This window comes from Pyrgilauda ruficollis, unplaced genomic scaffold, assembly GCF_017590135.1.
Source record: "Pyrgilauda ruficollis isolate IOZ18807 unplaced genomic scaffold, ASM1759013v1 scaffold211, whole genome shotgun sequence".
NCBI lineage: Eukaryota > Metazoa > Chordata > Aves > Passeriformes > Passeridae > Pyrgilauda > Pyrgilauda ruficollis.
In genome coordinates, this window is record NW_024520429.1 from 153,092 (window position 1) to 171,232 (window position 18,141).

The 18,141-nt window shown below is 47.6% G+C and overlaps 1 protein-coding gene across 2 annotated transcripts; it reads left to right on the forward strand.

Annotated features, from left to right (window-relative positions):
* Window positions 1–2,740: 2,740 nt before the first annotated feature.
* Window positions 2,741–16,957, forward strand: SLC22A7 (solute carrier family 22 member 7). Of its 2 annotated transcripts, none has more exons than XM_041468134.1 (10): window positions 2,741–3,118; window positions 5,545–5,648; window positions 9,629–9,783; window positions 11,150–11,318; window positions 13,061–13,178; window positions 14,006–14,115; window positions 14,212–14,426; window positions 15,051–15,159; window positions 16,510–16,716; window positions 16,867–16,957. In XM_041468134.1, the coding sequence occupies exons 1-10, from the start codon at window positions 2,741–2,743 to the stop codon at window positions 16,955–16,957; spliced, it is 1,656 nt and encodes a 551-aa protein (XP_041324068.1). The 2 variants fall into 2 exon arrangements, with proteins under 2 accessions (XP_041324068.1, XP_041324069.1); XM_041468135.1 differs by having other exon boundaries at window positions 16,894–16,957.
* The last annotated feature ends 1,184 nt before the right edge of the window (window positions 16,958–18,141 follow it).

Sequence of the window (18,141 nt, forward strand, 5' to 3'; positions counted from 1 at the left end):
CAAATTAGAGAAAAAATGGAGCCTCCCTCTGTGTGTCACATCGCCCTCCTGCAGGCGTCAGAGCCTGCACTGAGCTGCAGTGAGAAGGGGACTCTTCTGCCCTCTAACAGCAAGTCCAGCTCAGCAGCTCTGATGCACACAATTTTCATGGCACTGAGATGTAACTTGGACAGAACAGAGAAAATCATCATTCAAGCTCCAGCCTGCAAGCACTGATCAGATCTCCAGCTGCTCTGCAGCAGTTGAGATGCCTGAGGGGTGGCTCCAGTTGCTAAAGGAGCAAATCAGCTCCTTCACTCCTGACACCATCCAGGCTATTGCAGCTCCATAGAAGGTGTTAGGAAATTGCTGCTGGAAACAGAAAAGCTAACACCTTAGTGACCAAGAAATTTAATACTCCACCCCTCTCAACAAGTAGTTGGCCTCCTGAAAAGTTCAGAAAGAAATATTGCAGAAGAAAGTGTGAAGTAAAAAGTAAACTCTTCCTTTCAGCATTATGTGTGACAGCAGCAGCACAGGAGTCTGACTGCTCTCACCAGGCATGTTCAAGCTGTTTGAGCCAGGTCTAATTAACCAAGTTGTTAATTCAGTCAAGTCAGTCACAGACCTTGCACATGTGTTGGCCATTAACTAAAGCTGGTGACTGGTTAAAGGAGCACATTTGGGTTAGAGAAATAGAGCAATGTACATTTTAAGGAATGCAGTACGTGCAGCAGAGCCCAGGGAGCTGCAGAACAATGATCCATAATCTCATTTCTGATGGGGAGGCTGGATCTGTTTGCAGTTTAAATATTCAGCAGCACATCAATTAGTTTCTCTCCCTTGCTCTTAGAAGACTGGTGATGAAAAAAATAATTTGTCCTTTAGTTCAACTTCAGTTTAAACTGTAACCCTGGAGGAGCATTGTCAGGTGTCCCTACTTCACTCCTGTGTGCTTCCTTTGTGCCTGTCCCGGGATGGACACTGAAATGGCTCATACCATGGCACTGGGGCAGCACATTAGTGAAACATGGGTGGCCAGGTATGCTGCTGAAACGGGAAAAGGTCTCTTAAGGTCAGAGATCGTGATGTTATTCTGCTCTGTGCCCTCGCAGCACTCAGTGTCTGGGCGACACACAGTCTGGGCCATCAGCCACAGCAGGAGCCCTGTGAAAAGCTCTTTTGCATCTCCTCATCCCTACCTGCTGCTCTACAGCCCCTTGTCCCCAGCCCTTGGCTGCAGGGCAAGGCAGTGCAGGCAGGCAGCTCCTGGCAGCACCTGGCAGTCAGCACCACTTCCAACATTCCCTGAGCCCATAGTCTTGTTGTGCTTGCATCCCAACACCAAAAAACCCTGTTTTCATGGTGAATGGCCAAACTGGAGCTGCTTTAAAGCAGAGCATGTCCCGGGGCAACAGCTTGGAGAAAGATTGGAGATGATGTATCAGCACCTACCAACACTCAAGAGTGCAGGGCAGGTGGAGAAGGGAGGGCACAGACAGCGAGGAGAGAGGTACAGAGGGTGAAAATGCAGTGGGAGATAACTTTGAGCGAGCTCTCAGCAGCACCACTGCTCTGCTTCTTCAGTTGTAGCCTTTGCAGGATGCTGCCCCTACTTGCTGTGTGATGCTCTGCCTCCTGAGCTTAGGACACAACCTTCTGGAATGTGCCATCCCCATGGGCCCAGTCAGCCCAGAGCACCTGCTGCAAGGGAAGCAGGCTCGTGTCCTGTCCCCAGGTTTGAAGGGACTTGCAGGAAAGGGACCCCAGGCAGAGTCAGCCCCTTCTCCCACTGCTTTGAATTTAACTGCCCCAATCTCATCCCCAGTGTGTGCAGCAGAGGCAGCAGCACCTGTGGTCCTGTCAGGTGTTGCACATTCACTCCTTTGGCTGTCACATGGGTCCCCAGAGCACAGCAGCACGGCGCTGGACCCTGCAGAGTGTGCCATGGCCCCAGCATGACAGGTGCAGCCTCTCTGCGTGCCAGCATGCAGCTCTCACCAACTCCTTGCCTTTGTCCTGGGAAAACACCTTTCCAGGTGGAGAAAAGGACTTTGTGGGGAGACATTTTCGCCTTTTCCATTCTTTGCAGGGCACAGGTGAGCAGGTGGCCTTCATCCACCCTTTCACCCCAAAGGGCACACCTCCCTGCTTGCAGCCCCCCGGAGACACATCTCCCTTCCAGGCAGCCTCTCAGCCTCTCTACACTCCCTGCTTCAAGGGCATGGCTTGACAGAAACCACACCAAAACACACTTGGCTGGTGCTCAGCAGCCAGGCTTTGTGTCCTTGGCTGGCCTGACACAGTGGGACACCCCCGCTCTTCCCGAGGCCTCTGTCACGGTCCGGCAGGTCTGGCTGGTGACCAGCTCACACCAGGCAGAGTTTGCTGCAGGACCTTCACATGACAAATGAGAGAGAGTGCTCTCACAGTGCTGTCCCCACAGCCTCCCTTGCTAATATGGAGGTCCCTCTCCAAAACCACAGCAGGAGGAAAGGACACCAAAAAGATCAAGTGCCCTGTGCTGGGTCTTTTTGAAAGGGATGTGTTGTGGGCACACAGGATAATTTCTTTGGCTATACCCTAAATGGAGAGTGCCACTGTGACTTTTGACACCTTTCAGCAAGGTCTCAAAGTCCAAAGAGGTGGCTGTATGAAAAGCCATAGGAAGCTGAGCTCCAAGAGCAGAGGCTGCTTTTCAAGCTCATGTTGCTGCTCCTTGGTACCTAGCTGCTCTGAATGAGCAAACTCCACAGGAAAGATGAAATTTGAGGATCTCTTGCTGGAAACTGGGGGCTTTGGCAGATTCCAGATTTTGATTTTGGCTATCCTCTGCCTCCCAAGAATCAACCTTCCCATGCATTTCCTGCTGCACAATTTTCTTGCTGCTACCCCCTCTCATCACTGTGCAATTCCACACCAAGAGGCATTTGTGAATCTCACCATGGAGGAAGTTCTGCTCATCAGCATCCCTCGGAAGCCCGATGGCACTTTCAGCTCCTGTGAGATGTTCTCCCAGCCTCAGTTTCACCTGCTGCTCAACTCTTCTCTGCAACCAGAAAACAAATCCATCATCCAGCACTGCCAGCACGGATGGGTCTATGACCACTCACAGTTCACCTCCACCATCTCCACCCAGGTAATTCCTGGCCTGGGATCCAGCAAAAATTGAAATTAGCTCTGTGCTTTGAGGAGAAGGTGGAGAGGTGTTTGCTGAGTGCACAGAATGAGAGGGGACTCTGTGCATTGTAACCAGTGGACATAACCTGTTCAGAGATGTCCTGGGAGGGGGAAGCTCTCTGAAGCTCGGTACAGGAACTAACATTATTAATATTATTTTTGTGAGCATCTCAACTTGCTTAAATTGATGTTAACATTTCTCATTATAATCATCCTATTTTTTCCAGATGATTGAGAGATTTGGGAGGGGGTCATATGGCAGTGGAAAGACACAGATATAGGATTTTCTCTGTGTGGCATTTGCACAAGATTGCATCTGTCAGGGTTTCACATAAGCTCTTGATTTCCTTTCTTGGTTTTCCAAACAGTTTATAACTTCTATTCCCTTGGCCACCCCTCCTCACTGATCTTCACCTTCTTTCTCTTCTCCCCAGGGCTGTGCTGCCTCTCTTCTCTTACCACCGATATGTCTCCCAAATCAAATGTTCTCTCTGAGGGTCTTCCACTGAGCTCGTAACCAGCCATAACCTTGAGCCTGCAAAAGGTCCCTGCCCATCAAATATTAACCACCCACTTCTGAAACACTTTTCCAGGGCTAGCAGTGATACCTCTGGGTGTTAATGCTTTACTTTCCTTGGGAAACAGTCCAAATCACACAAGGTCCCAGGGAAGGGGAAATTTGGTCAGGCAAAAGGGGCACAGTTGGGTTAGAAAGATAGAGCTGGTTTGTCTCAGTGGGAGCAGGGATAAGTCTTAGCCTGGAGCTGGTGCTTCCTCCCCAGCACCCAACCACTCCTGCTTTCATCAGGGTGAGGGTTGTGTGTGCCCTGGGTCTGTACCTCGTTTCTGCACTGGAGAAAGATGTGAAGCAGTGCTGAGGGAGAGGGCAGAAGGAGGTACTCTGCAGCATGGAGCCTCCTGATGCTGCTCCCATGGCCAGCGGCCTCTCAACCCCTGCAAGGGACCGGGGCTTTCTCTGGAATTCTGCCCTTGCAGCAAGAAAGGCTGCTCGAGGTCGAGCTGGCCTCAGAGAGGCTGCAAGTCTGGGTTGATGGTTAAATTTTGTCACATTTGCACACAGAGAAAATGAACTCTGCGGCTTTGCCGCAGCATTCTGTAGAGATTTGTGATATTTGCACTTCCAAGAAAGTAAAATTATGTTCTTTAACTTGATTAGGATGAATGTCCAAACCAACTCCTCAGTAAGAAATCAGTAGGTTAGTATTAAGAGCAAGTATTTGACCTTACTTCCCCTCTGCCCTCCTTCTTCCCTCCACAGACAACTTCCAAGGAAACTGGTTAGGGCAAGAGCAACTGGTTATCATCACAACATTCCCCAGTGCTCACTGAGGGGTGGGACAGCTCACTGCACTGGGACACCCTGACAATCCCAGCTCACCAGGGCAGTCTCAGGGCACAAAGGAGGGAGCTGGGGGAGACACTTGCACCTGGGCAGGTCTTGCAGAGGTCAGGAGAAGAAAGTGGGGAACTCTCCGTGTGTGGTACCCAGGAAAGTTTTCTGATGCCCAGCCCTGTCCTGGGGTGCATCAGGCACAGCATCACCGACCAGTCAAAGGAGGGGATTGTCCCCTCTGCTCTGCACTGGGGCAGCCTCACCTCGAGTGCTGGGGGCAGTTCTGGGCACCACAATATAAAAGAGACATTCAGCTATTGGAGAGCATTCAAAGGAAAGCCACGAGGATGGTGAAGGGTCTGGAGAGGAAGGCACATGAGGAGTGGCTGAGGTCACTTGGTCTGTCCAGCCTGGAGGAGACTGAGGGGAGACTTCACTGGGGTCTTCAACATCCCTACAAGGGGAAGTGGAGGGGCAGACACTGATCTTTTCTCTGTGATGACCAGTGACAGGACTCATGGGAATGGGCTGAAGTTGAGTCAGGGGAGGTTTAGTTTGGATAGCAGAGAAAAGTTTTTCCCCCAGAGGGTGGTTGGGCACTGGAACAGGCTCCCCAGCGCAGTGGTCACGGCACCAGCCTGACAGAGCTCCAGAAGCATTTGGACAACAATCTCAGGCACTTGGGGTGACTTTTGGAGTGTCCTGTGCAGGGCCAGGAGTTGGACTCGATGACCCTGATGGGTCCCTTCCAGCTCAGCATCTTCTACAGTTCTGTGATTCTGTGAAGTGTTCTTAGAGAGGCTGTCTGAGTGGGAATGGATAACTGGGACTTTTGTAAGATGCAGCTTTCCATTTCCCAGGCCCCTGGCACTGTCTGATGTGCAGTTTAGTGCAGGATTCCACCCACCCATCCACCACACTCAGCAGGTACAAACTGCAAGATGCAATGTCTGACCACCGGAATGAAGGAGCATGAGAAGGCAGCAGGGACTGAGCTGGGCACTAAGTGTCATTTTGGCCTTGTGTTTCAGTGGGACCTCGTGTGTGAGCAGCGTGGGCTGAACCAGGCAACAGCAACCTTCTTCTTCATCGGCGTCACGATGGGGGCCATGGTGTTCGGGTACCTCTCCGACAGGTCTGAGCCCTCCCAGCTGCTCCTCCGGGGCCTCAGCTCCACAGAAGGAATTCCTCACACATGGGACCTTCAACAGGCAATCAGAGGGGCGGGGAAAGGAGAAAAGGCAATTGCAAAGGGAGATCCAGCCTCCCAGAAATTGGATTCAAGCCACACTGGGAAGGCATGCAGGGAGTGAAAGCTTCCTGGACCAGTGAGCCAGTAAATGCTTCCCGGATCAGAGAGGCAGCTCTGGCCTTGGTTAGGAGTCAGGTGCACTGCTGACTGTGGTCAGAATTGCTGCAGGAGCAATAAAAAAACAAACCAAAAAAAAAAAATTCTAGTCTGCAAGATCAGTTTCAGTCTAAACATGGAGTAAGCTGATTGATACAAAGCTGAATAAAAAGGCTAAAATAGTTAACTCCTTGCAGATTATACACAAATTGGCTAATAATACCCAAGGGAGGGGCAAATGCTTGCCATAGCTCAAAAGAGACTCCAGCAAGCAAAATCTGACTCTGTCATTCCTAGAGAATTGGGGTAAAGGAGATTCTTTACAATCAGGGAGGTATTTATTCCTTAAGAAATACGTGAAGCAATGAAGAAAACAGAAGCAAATCTGCTCTGTCTGGTTAAATGTTGGGATGTGGCAATATAAACCTGCAAAATTAATCCAAGTAATAATCTAGAAAGGGCATCAGATAAGAAAATAAACACTTTTGCAAACAGCAAAACCAGGAAACCCATCAGAGGACAGCGAGTCCAGACACACAGTGGGGATGTGCTGTTCCCTGTACATTATTCATTATTGGGAAACTGCTTCCTGATTTCCTTCCTCTGGGAGGAATTAGAGTACAGCAAACTGCAAAATCACTGCAGAGGGGAACCTGAAGTGTGAAGGACCCAGAGACTTTAGTGCTGCAGATGGGAATTTTTACATCCATAACTTTACCCAGGGGTACATGGCTATGCTTGTACAAGGACCCGAGACACCTGCATGATTTTCAAGCTGTGTGCCTTGGCTTTGTATCTACAATAGTTTCATAGCACAGCTGGAGAGAGAGAAATTCAGAATTGAGAAAAGGAGCAGGACAAAATATGGCAGAAAAGAAGATAACACAAGGTAGCACAAAATGAAAAGCAATTTGTTTCACAAATGGATTGTGAGGGGGAAGAGCCAGCAGAGGATCAAGGCATAAAAGGAGCATCTGGAAATAAAAACTGTAGTGTGAGACATAAATGAGTCTGTGCTCACAGTGGGAGAATGTGTAGAGGCAGGTGCTGGAGCTGGAGCTTTGAAATAAGCTGACAGAAGAAGGCAGAGAGAAATACACCAGAGGAATGCCAGTTAAATGCCAGGAGTAAGGAGACATTGTCCTGGAGCCCTGCAGCATCTTGGGGGTAGAAAAGCTTTTAACTGGTCTCCAAATAAGATCTCAGGAGTGCCAGGCAGCCTGACCTCGGTGTGCACCAGGCAAACTGGCAGAAACTCCTGTGGAAGGTGGAGCCAGAGCCCCAGGGGGAGGTAGGGCACAGCAGTGAAGAATCAGCTGGGTTTTCCCAAAAGATCCAAGCCTTACAAATGTACAGGATTTCTTTGCATGGATCAACAGGCATGTCAGCAGAGGAGACACCATCTCAGCCTCCTTACCAAACGCTCCTTCAGAAACTAAGCGGCCCCAGGGCAAGAAGGAAGGTCTCAGCATGACTAAATAAGTAAAAGCCAGGAAGAAGAGAGGAGATGCAAGTGCCCCATTATGACAAGGGAGCAGCCTGTGCTTGGATTGTTGTGCTTTTCAGTGCATTTATAAATAATCTGGGAAGGGAGCAAGTGGGGAGGGGATGCTGAGTCTGGCCGAGATGAGGTCGGAGGGTGGAGACTTTGCAGGAGCTAAAGGACTCTGTGACTGGATGAGAGACCCAGAAGACAGAATCTCAGGGCAGATTAATCTAAAATAGAGAAACAATTTAAACCTCTCATTTAAAATGGAGGCTCTGGGCTGACCACAGCTACTCAGCAGGAAGATTTTGGCATTACACAGCTAAACAGAGTTTTGCTCTGGGCAAACATCCACACAGCAATGAGTAGTGGTTAGGGAAGCAAGAGGAAAATTAAGGATCTTTAGGTTAAACCTCAGATGTCACCCCCCACATCTCCCCTGTCACCTCTTTAAAGTCAATCTCCCATTAGCAACCTTCCTTTTCTCTGACAGAGATGAGATCCCACTTCTTTGTGCTAACAGTGAGGCAGAGATTTCATCTCTGGTGCTCCAGGGGGAAAATCATCTGGCATTTTTCTGCTGTTCAGGCTCAGGTTTTTTCTAAGCCATTACAGATATTTGGATTTGAGAACTACTCTACTGACAAATTCTACCCAGGTAAACCCTCCAAAAACCTTCACTGTGAACAAATGTATGTAAAAACACATATATATTGTTTCTGTTATTGTCTGCTCTTTTGCAAAGACTCCTTTTGTTCCTTGTCCTTGCACTAAATTGGTTCAATAATGCTTTGGCAGACTTCCAGATTGGGGTTTTTTTATGAAAATGGCTTTTTTATTAATTTTTATGCTTCTGCAGTCTGCTCCTTTAATTGTATTTTCTACAATCTTTCAGAAGTTGTGCTTTCCTACCACTCTCTTTTGAAGACAATTTTAATGGCATGATTTCTAGCAGCCTCCCTATATCCTGCAGTTCTATCCTGGCAGCTCACTCCTGGTTTTCCTAGCAAGTTATGTGCATTTGCTGAGAGTCCAGTAATGGTTCCTTAAATAGCTGCCTTGACTCCTGCAGGGAAAATTACGGCTTTATACCCTCCTTACTGTATTTTCAAAGAAAATCTTCATTTACAAAATGCATCTTCTTTCTTGGGCAGTTGCCCATTGGAAACTGGATCCAGCTCTGGGGGGTTCCTGGGTGCTTCTTGTTCTGACCCAGGGGCATCACAATGTCTTTTACAAATGGTCCCAGCTTAAATTTCAAGTAGATCCAGCAGACTCCCTGTACCCAAGCCACAGGTTGGGGGGTTTTGCCAGTAGATTAATTTATCAGCTGGTGAATGAAGTAATTTTTTATTATTTTTGGGAATGTTACTGTGGCATCATGTCCTGGCATGCCACTTTTCCCCCTGGAATGATCATTGCTGCTGCCACCATTCCCAGGGGGTCACTGGGAGAGCTCTAATGCCAGGATCAGAGCAGGATTTCAGCCCTTGTGGACTGAACATCACCTGCAGGCAGGCTTAATCTCTTATTGCTGCTTGAGCCTAAGCTTTCCTAACATGCAGTGCTGATGTTCATCAGGAGCCGATGCCTTATGCTCCATTTTGATTTTTAGATTTTCATAGGTTGTGTAGAAATACGTGCAGACATATTTCTCTGTCTGTGAAAGAGTGTGTGTGTTTATACATTCATATTGAATTTGTGTGCATTTGATGTTTTGTATTTCTCCACACTCTCCACACAGGACTCTGGACAATGGGGTAAGGAAACCCCAGGGGAACAACAACATCCTGGCAGATTCCTCAGAAACCCCTTAGGATTTCAGGGCTGTTTGCACATGTGGGCAGACAATTGGATTCCTTCATTTTCCTTCCAAGGAGCAGGGTGAAAGTGTCATGGCTCTGTCTCCTCCTTGAGAGTGGTGGCAGTGGCCAGTCCTGAGTAAGCCATGGGAGAAGGAAATGGACACTGGAGGGAGCTGGGTGTGACAGGAACATGGGATTTCAAGCTGGCATCACAGCTTTTGGTGGTGGTGTTGGCCAGGAGAGCCAGATTTGTTGTTCTGAGCAGCGCTGGTCGTTCCACTGGAGACTCCCAATGTTTATGGCTGGGCTCTGCACGGGATTGCACCACTGTGGCACCAGCTTGATCCAGAGCCATTTCCTCCTCTCCAGGACACTGCATCCTTTCATTTTCATTTAAAATCTCTGGTTTGCCCATTTCAAACCCTGCTCCCATGACAGGTTTCCAGCCACTGTAACCCAGGCTGTGCTCGTGGCAGGTTCGGAAGGAAGACCATGCTGCAGCTGTCCCTGGTGTGCTCCCTGGCTCTCGGGATGCTGAGCGCCGCCTCCGTGTCCTACACCATGCTGGCTGTCACACGCACCCTCACCGGGGTGGCCCTGAGCGGCCTCTCCCTGATTGTCCTGCCTTTGGGTGAGTGTGGGGGGCTGTGGCTGTCAGGGGGGCTCCCGGCAGACAGTGGGTGGGAAGGGATTTCTCCGCCAGGCAGGGCAGACTTGGTAGGAACAGCGGTCTGGAAATCGCTGCGAGCGCAATTTCCCTCTTGCAAGGATCCCAGAATTACAATTTGCTGTCAGTCTAATTAATATTTAACAGTCTACTCAGAATACAGCAACCACTTGTTAGTACTTCTGTTGCAACAAGCTACCCAATTCCTGTCAAGTATCATCACAGTCGAAGCCATACTCCGAAGTCTCTGCCCCTTTCCTCGTACAAAGTTCTCACCTTTCAAGCACACACTGTCAGGACAATTCAGCAGCATTTCCCTGTCCTCAGCATGAGAGGATGGTGTGACATTTACAGGGTGTTTCTACTTCCCCAGTTTCGAGTTTGCTCACCGTTTTCCTAAGCTGCCAATCTGTATTTTACAATGAGAAGAACTACCAAAAGAATTTTTAAAAAATCACACAGAGCTAGGCAAAACTGAAGCTGAAGAATTTAGGTAATTGCATAATAAAAACAAGCTCCAGATTTCAGGATATACAGTAAAAAACTGGATAATTTTGTAGATACAGTTGGGACATACTGGGCAAAAAGTACTGTACCCAAGAACAATTAAGAGTTGCAGCAGAAATTTCCAGGATTTTTGCAGATCCAGTCAAAATCAAGCTATAATAGCTTCAGTACTGGAAAAGCCCACACAAGACCTGACAAATCCCAAGGCCTGCTGTGTTTGTTTATTGCTATAAAGGTTGATTCCTGCAAGTCATAGTAGAGCTTGGGAGGGGCATTTCTGATTGTTAGGGGTTGTAGCAAGATGTCCAGATCTTCAGAGGAAAACTGGCTTTTAGTTCACACACACAGACAAGGACACCCCCAGCTGGCTTTACACTTTTGCTGCTGTCTGCTCTGGGTGGGCTCCACGTGAACAACCATTCTTCTCAATCTATTTCTTTAATCTGAAATAATGAGTGGGCAGAGAAGTGGGAAACTGTGCAGGAAAGATGGTTAAGGGAAAAAAAATCTGGTTGACGAAGAAGACCAATGCGATTGAATGGGATAAAAAAAATATCACCAAGAGTGGTTTTAGCACTGTTCCTTAACACATGTCCAGTATTTCTTTTCCTGAAGTCTTATTTTAGTGACTGACAGCTTTGCAACAGCCTAAGTACTGTGGCTGAATATTTTAAATGTTCCAAATACCAGCCAAACAGTGGAACTTTGTGAAGGAGCAGAGCAGGGATGTTCCCTTGCTTTGCCCTTGTTAAAAAGCCCTGCAGATCCTCTCTTGCTGGAGAAGTCCTGCATGTCCCAGCTGGATGCTGCCTCCCTCTTCCAGGGATGGAGTGGGTGGACGTCCGGCACCGCACCTTCACCGGGATCCTGAGCAGCATCTTCTGGAGCATTGGGAACATGCTGCTGGCCCTGGCAGCGTACCTGGTGCGGGAATGGCACTGGCTGCTGGTGGCCGTGACAGCACCTTGTCTCCTGAGCATCGTCTGCCTGTGGTGAGTGCAGCCACCAGGCAGGAAGCACACTGGGATTTTCCTCCTCTGCGGATCCTAGGAGTCACTCAGCAGCCTCAGGACGAGCAGGACTCATCTGTGTCCTGCAGCTGGATTGCCCAAGTGTGGCAGCTCTGGAAAACTGGAGTGACCTAGGGTTTGTCTCTCCAGCAAGGCCAGGAGGCAAGGTTACGTCACAGTTGTGGGGACAAGGAGGAGGCAGGAATGAGGCTGAGGCATGAGGATGACAGTGGAAGCAGGATTTGGTGCTGCCAGCTCTGTCAGATGTGGCTCAGAGTAAAGAAAAGATATTCCAATAAAGGAACACTCAACCAGATCCAGGCTTTAATCCTTAGTAAACTCAAGATTAAACATTTATCCATTCTCTGTCCCCACCTCACTGGGAAGGATACCAAATTTTCCATGAAAGCCACTGACACCTCCAGGCTAGGTCAAGTTCATCTATCTCTGCACTTTCCAAGGCTTTTCTCAGGTGTGCAACCATCCTGATGGGCCAAATACATCTGCTTTCTATGGGCAATTTCCCCCCCTGTAGCCTTATTTAAGAATACCTGACATCTCCTGAGCCTTAAAATGGTTCATTTAATCAAAGCAACTTTAATTTTTCCATCTTTTTTTTTTATTTTATTTTATTATTCCCCATGCAGTAATACAAATTAGAACACAGAGTTGATTCACTGGCAGTCTAAAGAGCAGCTTCTGGTATTTCACTGATCAAGTCCAACACAACTAAAATATGTGTCCTGCTGACTTTTTAGTTCAAGTTGTTTTGCTCTCTTTCTAGGACAACCAGCGATAAAAAACTGAGTCCTTGGAAGTGCTGAAATTCACAGAAGCATTTGGAACCCCCCTTTTCATCATAACTGTTTGATTTTTCTTCTTATGTTACTATCTTTTATGGAGATTAGTTCTCCAACAAATTATACTCTAGTCTTCAAGCACCCATAAGGTCAGTGATTGCAGAAAACTGAAAGTCTCTGAAGTATGGAATTAAAATCTAATTTAGCACTCTGTGGATATTATTGACACAATGTCAGAACTCAGTGGAGACATTAGACAACCAAAAGACATGGTATGACTCTCTAGAGACAGTGGCAATGAGTGCAAAATGCCATCTTTCCTTCTTTATATTTCCCAAGGTTGTAAGCTTGTCGGAAGGAGATGAAAACTTTCAACAAGAGCAACTCTCCAAATATTTTTCCTCTACACATCATTTTCAATTCCTGCTTGAATAGTGACAACAGTTGCTCATTAGTTTTACTGTAATCTGATTTAGGGCACATGAATCACAAACCTTGGATTGCAGGGATCTGGTCTCGGACCATTCTAGTGGGAGATTCCAGTATGCAGAAGGCTTTGATTATTGTGAAAACCAAATCATTTTAGCAACTAACAAAGTATGTATAGAGCTCACTGAATCCTTTCTACATTGTGGTTTTTAATAGCTGACAATTTCAAAGTTTAAAGAGTCCCAGGAAGCACAAATATGTAAATAAAAACTCCCTGGGGCCAGTTTTAATTGGTAAGAGTTTGAAACTTCAGCCAGCTCAGCCTTTAGGGGTAGAAGAGCATGTACCTGTCAAAAGGGTGCCCCACTGCTCTTCCCATGCACCACAGTTGTTATATTTAGGTGGAAGTCTCATGGAGAAGATGCCAGAGCCATGGATATGGGGTGGAAAGCAGGCAGCTCCAAGAGGAACAGTCTCCTCTCCTTGCACCTGCAGGTGGGTCCCAGAGTCTGCCCGGTGGCTCATAGCCAAGGGCAAAGTGAAGCAAGCCCACAGGCACCTGCTCAGATGTGCAAGAATGAATGGAAGGAAAGACTTTGCTGTCTCACCAGAGGTAAGGAACTGGAGATCCAGACACACGTTCTTGTTTTCCCACTTTGTCTCCCTATGTTTTACTTCTGTTTGATACCCGGGGCAATGCTCAGCCTGCAGTGTGGTCTGTGGGAATTTTCCTCTAGAAAGCAGAAATTCACTCCTAAAGACAAAGCACCAGCTCAGCTCCCATAAGGCCAGAAATCCCATCCATTAGGTGGAGTGTCTTTCCACTCGTTCTTGCCATGGCAAGAGGCCTCAGTGGACTGGACACTGGAGTAAACAGAACTTATTAACTCTGCTGGTACTTACTCCTCAATAAATTGCCAAAAAGCTTTTTGGACAAGGAGTCTCTTCTTCTTCACAGGCAGTGAAGAACAACTTCTCTCAGTGCCTGACTTTTTAGGTATTCTGTATTTATATAAGTAGATGGATAAATAATTACTCTTAGGAGTGAATGCACTCCTAAGAAAAAAGCACGAAGCTCACTGCTAGCTTTTCATACAACAGCAGGCAGCCACATGGGGAAGAGGGTGGAACTGGCCAACGCTGACTTTTCCATCTGCCATTTCTCTACAGACCTCTCTGCTACATGGGGCATGTAGGTGAGAGGGAAGAAGAAACCATGAGAAGAAAAAGAGGTCTAAAATAGCAGACAATCTGTAAAGTTGTAGGAAGACATGACTCTGAAAATGTATGCTCAGAGAATGGTTCTGCAAAGGGAATGTATGGGAAATCCAAGGTGGATCTGAAGCTGGGAAGGGCAAAGTCCCCATCCTGTCTGGGGTTTCATGTCTGCATCCTAACAGTAGAGCAGCTGAGCTATTTCTTTCTTTCCATCTCTGCCAGGCCCTCACAAGGATGGCAACAGACAAAAACATGGGAGGGAATTACTCCTACATCAGCTTGTTCAGGACCCCAGTCCTGAGGAAGATCTCTCTGTGCTCTGGTGTGGTGTGGTAAGCGATTTCACTTCACGAGGGGCAGGGGGAGGAATTCATCCTGCAGTTCCCAGAGGGATTTCCCTCGGTCCCATCTCCACCCGCTCCTTGCAGGTTTGGTGTTGCCTTCTCTTATTACGGCATGAGCATGAGCCTGACTGGCTTTGGGCTCAGCATCTACCTCTCCCAGTTTGTCTTCGGCGTCATTGAGATTCCAGCCAAGATGGTCATGTACGTGCTGGTGAACCGAATTGGCCGGCGGCAGAGCCAGGCGTGGACACTCATCCTGGCCGGAGTCTGCATAGGAGCCAACATCGTCATTCCCAAGCGTGAGAGGCTCTTCTGCTCTATTTGCTAAAGGGGAAGGGAGTCCATGTTGTGCAGGAGAGAGCCATGGATTTGTCCACAGGCAATTCTTTGTTGAGAAGTCCTCCACCTTATGCTGGAGGAGAGCCACGGATTTGTCCACAGGCAATTCTTTGTTGAGAAGTCTCCACCTTAAGAGTGTCCATGAGATGTTATTGTTAGGACCTACAGGACATACACACACGTGATCAGGGTCTAAGAAGAAAAAAGTTTGTGTTATAAAGTATTTATTATAAAGTTTTAGACAAGGTCACTCATGTGGGCTAACCCTAGTATCTGGTCACAGCAGATGGTTTCCAGTCACTGTCGAGTGACTGCTAAAGAGTCCAGCAATGGCAAGGCACAGTGCCTATCTTAATTTTAGACTTTGTCCAATGGGAACTGTCAGGACCTACCCTGTCATCAGTTCAGCTCCCACTTGGGCTAATATTTACTAAACCTGCAGATCCAGCCTTTGGAGACAGCAGCTCCAGGGCTATGAATTTCCCTGTTTTGTGTGTGGGAGCACTGAACCTCCTCCCTTCTTATACCTGGAAGTTCCTTCCTGGAGGCAGCTCACTGCCATAAATGCCTTTTCTTTCCCCTAGCCTTCTCCTCCCTGCGTTCAGTAGTGGCCATTATGGGCAAGGGTTTCTCAGAAGCTGCCTTCACCACCGTCTTCCTGTACACCTCAGAGCTCTACCCCACCATTCTGAGGTAGGTAAGAGATAACACCCACCTGAGCACACCCCCAGGGCCTGGCTGGGGTGCTGCCCTCAGGCCGTGGCCATCAGCAAGCAGGATGTGCTGGTGACTACTCTGCAGCACTGCCCCCTTGCCTCTGGAACTAGCAGGTCCTAGGGATTTCATATACTCACAAGAGAGAGGCAGAAAGCCACCCATTTTTTCACCTGGGTTGTGCTGACAGGAAGATGAATGGAAAGGTGAGGAGTATTCTGTGTGGGAAGATCTTTGCACTCCATAAAGCACCTATGCTTAGTAATATCTTTGTTCCCTGTTATAATCTGTCAGGAACTGTTAAAAGCACCTGAAAATAATAACTTGAAATATCAAGTTTTACAAGGGACACATACTACCACATGTTTGAGAGTCTTTTGGACATCGGATGATATTAAACCAGGCATTAACCAGCCTTTCAGGAGGAAAAACAGAGCTTATTTGACATACCTGGGGAATGGTAACAGAACACCAGATTTGGCATTTGCATAGGTGGGGATATTGCTAAGTCTGGTGGAGGGCATCACCTCGCTGATTTCTTTGTGGAAGTCTGAAAAAAACCTCATGAATCACAGCAGGCCTTGTGGGCTTCTTCACTCCTGTCCCTTCCTGCCCAGAGTACCCTCCTCTGCCATTTAGTCCTTCAGCTTTCAAAGGTCTGTTGCCTGTGGGGAAAGATCCACATTTAAACCAAAGCGGTCACACTGATCTGCTACTTCTTATCCCAGATCAGTTTGTATCTTTCATGCTCAAAGACATTGGCAAAGACAAAATTGTTGGTTCCTTCTGCAGTATTTGTTCTGTATATGCATAAGCAGCTCCTGGGATCCTTGTCATCAGTGTGAAATGCCATCCATCCCTTCAAAATTGGGTCTTATTTCTGGTCTCCTCTCCAAGGGCTCCTTCCTTGGACCAAAAATTTCTCACAGGTATTTCTAGTGTATGCCACCTGCCTAGAAGTAGCTGGGAGAAGGAGGACCTTGGATGTGCCCTAAGCAGGTTGGAAGACTCACTAATCTTACTATTAGAAAATGCCCTCAGGGTTTTCCACATTTAAAGTGGAAACAGCTTTAGAGCAGGTATTCTTTGTGTGGAACTGCAGCTTCTTTCTCACAATAGACATAAATCTGTTCCTCACAGGATCTACAGCTGATCTCTGAGATAGATGATGATTTTAGGAAGATATGAAGAAAGAAAAGAAAAAAATGGCAGAGGGAAAAGCCAGGGGGGTAAAGCCTCAGCGCTTAGAGAAAATCACGGGGCAAAGGGCAGAGGTCTGACATGACACAAGTAGCCCTCTCTTTGCCGTGGTGCTCTGCACCTTTCCAGGCAGAACGGGATGGGGTACACCTCCTTCATGGCACGCCTGGGAGGGGCCCTGGCCCCGCTGGTGTTCCTGCTGGACGAGGTGTGGCGGTCCCTGCCCGAGGTGACCTACTGCGCTGTGGCGGTGTGCAGCGGCGCCGTGGCCTTCCTGCTCCCGGAGACGCTCAACGTGCGCCTTCCCGAGGGCATCGAGGACGTGGAGAAGCCACAGTGAGTCACCTCCCTCCTGCCCTGCACGTGGATTCTGACCAGGAGAGGGGACATCCCGCTCTGCTGCCTGCAGTTCCCCGTCTGTGGGTGGCAGGGGAAGGAGGGACAATCCAGTGGGCCTGTTGGCCTTCCCGCTTTTCTGTCCAGCAGCCCAGAAGTGAATTTTTTTAATTCCAGAGTGAAAGTGCCACCAGAAGCCAGCACTCCCGAGGGCGTGCCACTGCAGGCTCTCCTGAAGTGAGGAACCCCGTGGGACAGCCACCACGTAGGACTACACCAACTGAGCCACGCTCTGATCTGCCAGGGAAAGAGCCTTTGCTGCCCACCCATCGCACTCCCAAGGGACGTGGAGCTGAGGACACGGCAGGAAGGAGGCAGACCAGGACACCAGCTGGCAGCAGCTAACCCACTCTGTGGCGTGGCCAGCAGCAAGGATGCTCAGGTCTAACAGGCTGTGGAAATAAAGGCACCTTGTGCTAAGCTCTTCCAGTCTTTGGCCTTGTTGGACTTGGGCCTTTCAGATCCGTGCACAGCCTTCCAGAAACTGCAGTCCATACACCTCGAGAAACAGTGCAGCAAGAAAAATAGCGAGTGTGAATCACACAAACCCAAATCAGCTCTAGTAAATCCAACTGGGTGGTAATTTATGGTTCATTTTAAACCATAAACTGTAGCTACAAATATTTCTTGTATTTAGAAGAGGTCTGGATGGTTTTCACATTGAGGCTCAAAGCCAGAAAAAAGCACATGCAGGAGTCCCTCTGAGAATGGGTTAACTGCAAGCATTTTTCCTACAAAAAATCCTGCAAGCATCTTTCCACAAAGAAGAAAAGAAGAAAAGAAGAAAAGAAGAAAAGAAGAAAAGAAGAAAAGAAGAAAAGAAGAAAAGAAGAAAAAAGGTTTTGCATTTAAAGCTAGTGTGTATGCAAGAATTATACTTTAAGCTATAGGGGGGAAAAACACAAAAAAAAAAAACCACAAAAAAAAAAAAAAAAAAAAAAAAAAACAAAAATCCCAAACCCAAAGGTTTGCATTTAAATCTAGTGTGTATGCAAGAATTACACTTTAAGCTATAGGGGGAAAAAAACACAAAAAAACCCACAAAAACAAAAAACAAACAAAAAAAAACAAACAAAAAACCAAACAAAAACAAACAAACAAAAACCCCACAAATCCCAAACCCAAAATCCACCTTGCTACAGGAAACTTTGCATGGAATATTGAGTAGTCCATTATTGGACTTCATTCTGCTTATTGGTCTAACACATTGATCTTAACTTTATGGAATATCTTTGCCTCTTGAGTTTATTACAGATAAGCCATCAAATTATCTATCAGTTGGAATTACCTATAATTTTGGAATCCTCATAAACAGCACATACCCAAACCGGGAAGAGGGAATGGCTTCAGGATCTGAGCCCCAGG

Coding starts and splice junctions, on each gene's coding strand:
- SLC22A7 (XM_041468134.1), top strand. CDS start 2,741: ATGAAATTTGAGGATCTCTTGCTGGAAACTGGGGGCTTTGGCAGATTC. Junction 15,160..16,509: donor CTCTACCCCACCATTCTGAG/GTAGGTAAGAGA, acceptor GCACCTTTCCAG/GCAGAACGGGATGGGGTACA. Junction 16,717..16,866: donor GAGGACGTGGAGAAGCCACA/GTGAGTCACCTC, acceptor TCTGTCCAGCAG/CCCAGAAGTGAATTTTTTTA.